An 11,031-nucleotide genomic window follows, 5' to 3' on the forward strand; every position below is an offset into this window, starting at 1 on the left:
TCAATGTTCTTTACGGCCATGTTCCCGATGTTTATCCGACGTTTCATCTGTTAATACATTTGTAAACTTAACTTTTACAACTCTAAAAGTAAACTTACGATTCCCTGCTCTTAATGTGGCCATTAAAACTACCGTACGTTATTACATCTCCTATTTTCAGCTGCTGACTTTATTGCTATTATAACGCTCCCAAAACACGTTTGCTTAAGTGTCTTAATGTTTTTTTATGTGACAAGACCGTTCTTTAAGTTGTTATAAAATGTTCTATTGTAACTCGAACTCTTGTCCTTACAAGGGCAAGCAAATTAAATCCCGCAAAATTAAAAATTAGATTTGTCTTTTCAATCGATTTCAAAAGAAGGGGGGAGATTCTCGATTTCACTGTATTTTTTTAGGTGTGTTACCTCAGAACTTTTTACTGGGTGGACTGAATTCGATGATTCTTTTTTTATTCGAAAGGTGGTGGTTGTCATGTGGTGTGCCATGTGTTGCCATCTGAATTAAATGAGATCTGACAAGTATTTTTTTGGTTATCTCTAATAAGCGAATTTGCTAAACTATTTTTTCTTAATTCAATTGAAGTCGGTTTTTTTTCGTTTGCGAGCATACACACGTACCTTTAACTGCTTGCAAATTTTTTATCTTGTTTACAATTTTTGAATTAAATTTCTACAATATGATTATATTTGATAATTATGATTTATTTTTAAATAGAATAAATAAATAATATGTTCTTTTCTTATTGTTACAGACTACCGAAAGACAATGGAAATTCGTACGCTATACTACATAGTGGCACTCAGCGTGAGCCTAGTGCTAGTCAGAGCTTCAGACTTCACAGCGAACTGTCCACAAGAATGCAAATGCGTCTGGGCGAGCGGAAACAAACAAGCCGACTGTTCACACTCAACCTTCCATGACATACCTAAGACACTAAGTACTGAAATACAGATTCTAGATCTAACTAATAACGAATTATACGAAATCACGAGGCACGCTTTCGAAGATGTCCGATTAATAAATCTAAAGAAACTTATATTAAGAGAATGCAAGCTGATAACGATACACAAAAGTGGACTCAGCGGCCTCGCGATTATGATCGAACTTGATTTATCGAAGAACGACCTTAAAACGTTGCACCCAGACACGTTTAAGGAAACCGAGAAAATAAGATGGATTCTACTAAACGACAATCAGATAGAGAAGCTAGAAAATGGTTTGTTCAACAATTTACCGTTCTTACAGAAAGTAGATTTGAGCAACAATCGCTTAGTACAAATAGGGGTGAAGACGTTCATGAATGTGCCAAAGCTTAACATCCTGCGACTGGACGGTAATAGATTAGAGCATCTTAAAATAGACACATTAAGCGCATTGACGTCCTTGTCTAATTTGGACGTGCACGATAATCCCTGGAAATGTGACTGCTACTTACAACCCTTCAGAAATTGGGTGATTAGTAAAAATTTCTACACATCTCCAATATCATGTAGCGAACCGGCAAAAGTACACGGGAAATTGTGGAAAGAGTTGGATTCAAGCGATTTCGCTTGCAGGCCAAGTATTGTATATCCATCAACTAAAACGACTTTACGCTCATCGGATACAAATGTAACACTTTCTTGCCAAGTTAATGGTAATCCGTTACCAGAAGTTAATTGGGTTTTAAATGCACAAATTATCGATGGCACTTACAGATATCAAGGCGAAATTAAATATTACGTTACGCAGAGCAACTCCGAAAACAGTAGATGGGTAAATCTGACTATCCTAGATGCTGGTACTTCTGACAATGGAGAATATTTATGCGTTGCTAAAAATGCAGGAGGTGTTGAAGAAAGGAGTTTGATGTTGGCTATTACCCACACACCTCCTGGAATAGTTGCTCCACCTGGAATGGATAACAGTATGCTACCTGTTCTAATTGGTATATCTTGTACAGCAGCTATACTTTTAATTATCTTGGTCATTCTCTGCTACTATTGCTGTAGAAAACGTGGTTCAGATAAAAAGAAAGATAATTCGAATGGAGAGGCTCTGATTGAAGGGTCAGTGATACCAGAAATGGAAAAAAGTCTCATAACAGCCGTGAATCCAGTTACGAAACCACCGAGAAGATACGATGCCCCTCTGTCGATCACTAGCGCAACCGAAATGTCAGAACTCAATAAAACATTACTGGATAACGATTCTGTTTTTGGTAAGTTGAATTATTTTCAATTACAGTACTAGTATATAAATAACTGTTTGATACAAATTAATACACAGTAAAAAATATTTCACTAAATAAAAGATAATTAAACTTAAAACAGGCTTTTTTATTTGCGAGATTATAAGCTTGTATATCTTAGCACTTTAGTCACATATATTTTTAACTAAATTAGAAATAATAACGAAAAAGATTTAAAATACTTTTTTATTCACATATTAAAAAGAATTTACACATTTCTTACTTGTTATGTACAAATTAAAATTCCAATCAATTGTACGGAATTAAATTTAATCTTTTGTTTATTTTGTTTCAGCTCATAATGATGACGAAAAGAGATCACTGGACTTCGACCAACACACGAAACGATCCCAAGACGCTCTCAACGCTGAATATGGTCGCACCGACGGCCGAGCTTATCCGCCGGATCTCTTATCGTTCCCAGCGAGAGCAGCTCAAATCTCCCCTGCTGCTAGTAATGCATCTACAGTTCCAGACACAAGTAGGCTACAAATTAACCCAGTCAGTCCGATCCATTCGCCCATTTACGGAATGACTACGAATCAAAATCTCTTCAGGACTTTACCATATTCCCGATCTCAGTCTCCTTTCACAGCACCAATTACACCGCCAGTAGTAACGCCAAGGCAAGGATACGTTACGATTCCGAGAAGACCTAGAGTACCATCGTGGTCTAGTACTGCCAGCACCCAAATACTTCCTAGCGCTGAAGCCCAGGAGCCTCTATACGACAACTTGGGTTTGAGGACAACCGCAGATGGAAGTTCCGTACTGTCTCTAAATAAAGCAGGATTAGAACAACAATTTTCCCCAATGAGAAATAGACCTCTACCCGCTACTCCTCCGACTGCATATCCCAGTATACCACACCCCCCAGTCTTCTACGCTCCTATTGAAGAACAGGAACCAGCACCTTCTCCCGTACCACCGCCATTTACACCAACACGTAATAGCATTAGTTCGCAAATATCTAATCAACTCTCGACGCCAGGCCCTCAAGAACCAGTGAATCCAAGAATGAGTTGGACGGCGAAAAACACGTCAACTCCGCAAACCGAATCTAGAAAACAATTGTTCAACGTGATGGATAATAGAAACACGGACGCTCAGTCGCAAATATCTGACAATAGTACACTTAGCCGTAAGGGTAAACCGGAAACGGGTTCGCTGAGAAGAAATCCAAAATCGGATAACAAAGACGAAGTCAGTTCTCCATCGAGAGAAGATCCAAGGAAGAACGAGAGCAACATATCGTTAAATCAATCTGGAACGATGGGGAGGAGTGGTAAAATTCCCCCAAGACCGCCTCCGAAACCTAAGAAAAAGCCTCCAACTGAAGTGAATGCAAACGAACCCTTATTCGAAGACGAAGGCGAAGACGGCACAGAGGTGTAGTAGACTATAACGGACTGAACAAAAGTGCCAACGAGCTTGTAGTTACGGTGAAGTGATATCAGTGGACGAAGTGAGGTGCAATCGGATCATTATTTTGCGGTGCTCGTGTATATAACTTGTGCTAGATTTTTTACGTGCGTACGTACATTATGGACCATTTCGCAATTATGTTAAGTATAGTATAACGAGCCATTATTAAGTTTAAAACAATTGCGCTGTACACGATGCGTGACATATTTTAAGTATTTATTCTACGTGGTAATAATCTTAAGACAGTAAATTAGGTAGCTTTTCGAATTGCTTGCCACTCGTAGTCGTCGGCGTCTTCATCGATTTTCCAAGACTGATTATTCTAAATTTTGTTCTCCCATTCGACATTCCCGTTTCGTAATAATTCCATGTTTTTTTACCCTTTTATACGAGGCACTTGAAATTTAATCAGGTTCCAATGACGTTAGCTGCGTCATGATAAATGCGAAAGACTGAATCAGCTTTTCATCTGTTGATCTTGTCAATAGTTTCAAAAAGCGTTTATTTGGTCTGTTCAATTTATCATTCAATTCACGCCTATTGGAGAATTAGTTAATATGTAATAACATTGCAAATGTTAGCTGTTCATTGTCGAAATTATTTCACTGTCATTTATTTTAATTGTTTAATCATCCGGTACGTGTGAATATTCATCTACCTTCATTTCACTAAAATATTTAACTTCATTTATAAGTTAACATAATTTTAGTTTTAGCTGTTTTTTTAAGACTGTTTATTTTAACACCGTATAAATGTGAACTGTTTTATATTTGACATTTTTTTATTAAAATGTATTAGCACCTAATCGCAGGAACCTGAAAAAAGTATGATTTTGTAAATAGAGGTAGCAGAAAAATTGTAAAAATATTTCAACGAGCCATTTGTTTTATATAAATTAAAACTTAACTACCTCTCAAAATGGCAAAAATAACATTTTATTTCGCCTATAACTGTATAAAAAAATAATGTACTATGGCAAAAATTTTCTCTCTATTCTATTATTTAAGTATGGTTTTAGATATTGGTGAATTTTCTAGAATGTATTCAGTGATAAAAAATATCATTCCGTATCAGTAACACGACAAATCTTTTTAAATTCAATTAAAAAATAGTTCCTAACGATATAATGTGACTCGATTTGCAAATTTTAAAATACATAAATAATATGTAAATACATAACTTACATAAAATTGTAATTACACACACAAAAATGTAACAAAAATTACCAAAAAAAAAAATAACCGTTATTATACAATACATGGTGTTAACAAAAAACTTTTTTTTTGTATTTGGTGCACATCGACGTAATTTTTATTTGTATTTTAGTTACTGGTGCTTATTTTGTATTCGTTTTTTAAAGTTATTTATTATTTTATAATGGAATGTACTTTTACGAACATGTGTTTTTGTATCTAGTTAAGTCGCAAGTTATGCAATATGTCGTTTTACAGTTGTTTTATTTGTACAAATGAACAAAAAATACATCTTAAGATTTTATCCAAAAACAGGAACGAACGGTATTACAGAGAGTTTTTTTTTTATTAATTTTATACTTTCCATGTATTTTATTATGTAAAATCATAATTTTAAACGAAAACCCGTTTTGTGTAAAATGTTTATATACTTTTAAGGATTACATAACCTTTATGTATTATGAAAGTAAATGAATACTTTTGAAAGTAGACGATCAGTTTTGTGGTCAATTATGGTGATTATTTTGGAACGGAAGTACATCGTGCAGTTTCATAAAGTAAACGTAAATTGTTTTTATATAGGTGTAAGGCTTCATGTACATATTATAAACATTATTGAAACTGATTAAAGCTATATTTCAGTACACTTATCGTTTTGTTTACTACCCGTAACAAACAACCGCTCACACGAACGACAAATCTTTGTGCAGGAGGTAAGGCTAAGTAAATGTTACTCTATATTAATCTATAAAATTGTTTTTGCTCGCAAACGAAAAAAAACCGTCATCAATAACATCGACAAGTAATACAACGTAAGTGGACGAAAAAAATTGATAAACGCACTAGTCGTTACTACGATTTTCGAGGGTTTCCCTCGATTTCTCTGGGATTCCATCATCAGATCCTGGTTTCCTTATCATGTTACTACACTTGGGATATCACTTTTCTAACAAAAAAAGGAATTATCAAAATCGGTTCATAAATGACGAAGTTATCCCAGAACATACATTATATATATATATATATATGTGTGTGTGTGTGTGTGTGTGTGTGTGTGTGTGTGTGTGTATAGGCTCGAATTGAGTAACTCCTCCTTTTTTTAAATCGGCTAAAAACATTTTAGAGACCTCCGTACGAAAATAGAATCGTAATTTTAAATAATCGCAAAATAAATACCTATGAAGAAAATACTCGTAGTTTGTTAGTGTACCATATTGATAGGAAAAGTCAAGTACCACATTTTATCAATATTATGACACATTTAGTAATATATTCTAAAAAATGTTACATTCAAAATTAATTTAATATTATATTAAATATAATTAAATATAACATTAAATAAGCTGTGTGGTTATACGGTAGTAAATAATGTAGCCACCCCCCCTCTTTCCGTGGTTGTCGTAAGAGGCGACTAAGGGATAACACAGTTCCACTACAACCTTGGAACCACCAGCCGACCGATGGCGGGATAATCATCCAACGGCTGGCTTTGAAATACACAGTTCGAAGACGGGCAGCAGCGTCTTCGGTGCGACAAAGCCTTGCGGTCACCAACCCGCCTGCCCAGTGTGGTGACTATGGGCAACACACATGAGTTCACGCCATTTTTGGCGCAAACTTGTGGAGGTCAGCGATAGGCTGGAGTGATGATTAACATATTCTACTATTTTTTCCAAAAAAAACTGCCAAATGACATAACAGATAATTCCATAATCAGCAACATCGCTATATATTCGTTAACATGCACATTATAGGTACTATAACAGCTCATATCTACATCTCATTATGCTTCACCTTGCAATATCCGACTGCTGGGCTGGCTCTTTCCCCGTGTAGAAGAAGAATCAGAGCTTAATCCACCACAGGTGTACATGATAACAACCGGGACCGACGACTTAACGTGCTTTTCGAGACACGGTGGGAAGATCCACAAGAACTGCACAAACACCCAGAACACGGCAAATATCTGCATGGCCAATACAAATGTTTTTCATGTGAGGGGATGGAACTCGCCATAGCCATAAACCAGTCTTGAAACCGTTGCGCCAGCACGGTGTCGGGTAAGTAATATTTACTGATAGAGAAAACAAAAAAAAATGAAGATGAATAAATATGTAGATCGACAGATACAGGCTTTTCTCAGTATCGTCCTGACACAATTTTTCTTGAGCTTCCAGTACAACATACAAAAAAATAGTAGTATAACAAGAAAGTACTTCGTTACAAAAATACAAAACAAATAAAAAAAGTTATCTCAGTACTTTTTTACTCTGGACATATAATATTCCTTTGGCATTGTAAAGGGTATACAATACATGACATGACATACTTTTTGATTGGAAACTATTATAACAATATTTTGACGACGTGTTAACGCAACGGTTACAGCACTGGTTTGTGGCTGTTGCGCTGGCAGTTGCGGGTTCATTCCACGCACATGCCAAACATTTGTATTGGCCATACAGATATTTGCCGTGGTCTGAGCATTTGTGCTTGTTTTGGCACAATAATCCTATTGGGATCCGATGTGAGGCTTTTATTTACTTATTAAAAAAAATTAAAATATCGTACGTCACTAACAAAATTTATTTATTTATTTATTTATGCATTCAAAAAAAACTTAGAACTAACATTACAGTGACCCAATGCGTTAGTTAAGTTTATCACAACAAGTAACATTAAATTTAACAAACAATTTAAACAATTCAATAAAAACAAAATAATCAAAAAATATAAAATAATCAATAAATAATCACACTTAAAAAATTCATAAAAAACAAACATAATAATAATACAAATTAGTACATTTATATTAATAAAATTAAAATCAATGTCAATATGTAACATTAAATTTATCAATTAAAACAATTCAATAAAATCAATAAAAAGACATAATCAATAAAAACATAATACACATAAGCAGAAAATGTACTGATTATACGATGGTTATGAGATTTTCAGTTTCAATAATCGTAAAGCAAAACTTACCAGAAAGATCGCCATATGCAGCTACACTCACAGGATATGGCTATTGAAATCACTGACAAAACGTGCAGATAGAACCCGCAACGCTTGCTAATTTGTCGCTAATTCAGTCACATTAAAAGTTCAAACTACCAATGCAGGGTTAAAAAAGAACCCTGTTTAAAAGGAACTAAAAAAGCTAGGGGGTGACATTCTAATACGTGAAAGAAATCCCTTTTTATCGTAAAGGCGTATAAGGTACAACTAGATTGGCAAACAAGCGTATGTAACTGGTAGTAAGCGGTTAACGTTGCCTATACACGCCTGCAACAACAAAAGCATCGCAAGCCTATTACCGTCCTAACTTCAAACCCTCGCCAGAAGCACTGTTGAGACCGTTATTTCTTTAAATAGACTACGTTTCAAATACTACAGATATATGATATACTTATTTCATGAGCAAATAAAGAAGCTACTTCCTGCTAAAAACTAAAGCAGTTGTTACAGCAGGTCCTAACTTAGAATATCTCTAGTCTTAATATTTACTTTACTTGTCATCTTAGTAATTAATAAAAATTAGAAGCCCTTTATATTTATTTTTTATCGTTGTATGTCCCAAATATAGAAAATAATTGGGTCGGCCAGCTCTTCTCGGGGTTTCCGTCGTCTGGTAAGACGTGACGTGTCCCACATCTGAGATACTTTTTATGGTTTTCGAATATTTTATTCATTACGAAAATTTCCCGCCTTTCTATTTTTTTATTTAATTAAATGGTGGTTGCTAACAGAGCTAACAACAAAAACTATTCAATTATATACGTACATTTGTTTCAGGAGTAATTGGTCCTCTAATTAAAAGCAACGCTACAGTCATAGATATAAAGACTAATAAAAACTTAAAAATGAAAACCAGTAAAACAATAATAACTATTCAAATGACTACGAATGAAGTTAAAAATAAGAAACTTGAAAATTATGAAAAATAAATAACGAAATAATTAATTTCATTCATAAAGACCGTAGAAATAGTAATGTTTGATGGGTAACCCTTAAGAGCCATTTCACAATTTTACGCTCTGCAAGTTTAGGTAAATTTGGTCGCATCGCGTGAGTCGTACGAGCCGCGCGATCTTTGTGCTAGTACGTATAGTGTGACAACCAAAAGACCACCGTGATCATTGTCTAATGTATAATAAAAATTAATAACTATGGTATAAAATGTTTTTTACATAATTAATTTGTTAAAAATTTCAAGTATGTTATATAACAACAGTCAATAAATTTAAAATAAAAATAAAAAATCAATTTTATGAAACATTTTTTTTTAATTGATTTAGTTTTTTCAGTTTACGAATGAATCTAATATTTGCGATATGAATAAAATAGCATTTAATGACATCGACACCGACAAACATATTAATTAACAAATAACAAGACAAACAGATTGAAATGCCTATTTGTATTGATAGTGTGAGAAAAGAAAATTAAATTATACATTTGTTTACAGAAATTATCATTATATTATTTTACAGTTATTTTCGTAATATGTTTATTTTATTTATATTTTATTATGAAAGTATCAAATGCGTTTTATCCGCTATAACAACAGGCGCTTGGCGCGTGTGAGCGAAAGAGACGGCTGCGCAGAATTTGGCGTGGACCTTACCTCTAAGAGCGCTAGCGCTCGACTGATTTACCGGGCTTGATGCGTGGTAATATATACTATCATTTTATTATTTAATATGAAATGTATTAAAAATAATTACATCTTGTAAATATTTTTTTTTGTATTCCTTAATGATGTAAGTTTACTTTGATGAAGATAGTTCGTTAAAATTTCTTAGTTTTCTAAGAGAAATATCGCTTTTAAAATTGTACTTATTTGGGAAATATTCGTAACTTTAAATTTTTTTTATCGTTTAATAGAGATACAAATGGAATAAAAATCTATGATAGTGTGCAACAAAATTATATTCCACATATTATGATATTTTTTTAAAATGGTTTCAACGTAGAGGTTATTGAAAAGTAGGACTTCAAAGTATACATTGCGACCGTTTACCTAGGGAGGAGGCTGATGAAAAGGTTAATAATTTTATACACATAATATAAATCAAAATTCTGATCCGACTATGGACTACAACAAAGGTTGCTTTATTATATTTCGAGAAATATAAATTACATTATTGCATCCAACACTGAGATTAACGACGTCAAAATATTACAATTTCGCGGATTGTTACCGATTTTTGTGAAATGGCTCTTAACCTAGAACAACACGAACAGCTTAGGGGGCGTCCATAAATTACGTGAGGTGTTTTTTTAAATTTTCTGTCCCCCCCCCCCCCCCGGTGAGATGTCCCCATCCCCCATCTCCTAATCTTACGTGAGATTTTTCAAAATGTGGGTTTTTTTATGTAAACGCGTTGGATTGTTATTGTAAAAAGAAAAAAAAAATTGCTTCGTGCTTTTATTTACGACTAGTTAAGACTAGTAATCACACACAATCAACAAATCAGACAGTCAGTAGACGTATAACGTCGCTTAAGATTAAATCTTAAGCATGTACAATCTGGATTAAATGGACCAAAATAGTATAATTATTTTTTTTTTTGTTTCAATCAGAAAAAAATTGCGTGATATTTGCCGAAGTCCCCCCTCTCTCCAACGTAAGATTAGATGAGATTTGACTCGACCCCCTCCCCCCTTCAACATCTCACGTATTTTATGAACACCCCCTTAATTGTAAAAAGTAAACCTGAGTATGGTTAGTAATCTATGTTTAGCTACACTAGTAATTAAATGAAATCAGATCCATACTTGACAAACAAACGTAACAAATAATTAGGATATGTAATAATGTGAATTAAATTAGGCAATTGTAAAATAAAATAACAAAACCAACGATCGTACGGCTCACCTGATGGTAAGCGATTGCCGTCGCTTATAGACTGTCTGCAATACCCCATCCCCAATTACCCCCAGGAAGCTCTGGTCACCTTGCTCACCAACAGTAACACAACACTGCTTGAAAACAGTATTATTTAGCTGTGATCTTCTGTAAGGTCGAGGTACTACCGCAGTCGGGCTGCTCTATATTTTGAGCAGGAAATTCCTGCTGTGCCCTACCTCAGTTTGGCGCGAGGCGATGGCCTATGTCCACTAGTAAACTGCTATAGGCTAAAGATATAATGAGTAATAATGAGGATATAGTGTACA

General features: G+C 34.4%; 1 protein-coding gene across 1 annotated transcript; it reads left to right on the forward strand.

Moving 5' to 3' along the window:
* Positions 1-765: 765 nt before the first annotated feature.
* LOC123663017 lies at positions 766-3,625 on the forward strand. The gene is made up of 2 exons (XM_045597762.1): positions 766-2,200; positions 2,526-3,625. The coding sequence occupies exons 1-2, from the start codon at positions 766-768 to the stop codon at positions 3,623-3,625; spliced, it is 2,535 nt and encodes an 844-aa protein (XP_045453718.1).
* Positions 3,626-11,031: the final 7,406 nt, after the last annotated feature.

The sequence above is a fragment of the Melitaea cinxia genome, chromosome 19 (assembly GCF_905220565.1).
Source record: "Melitaea cinxia chromosome 19, ilMelCinx1.1, whole genome shotgun sequence".
NCBI lineage: Eukaryota > Metazoa > Arthropoda > Insecta > Lepidoptera > Nymphalidae > Melitaea > Melitaea cinxia.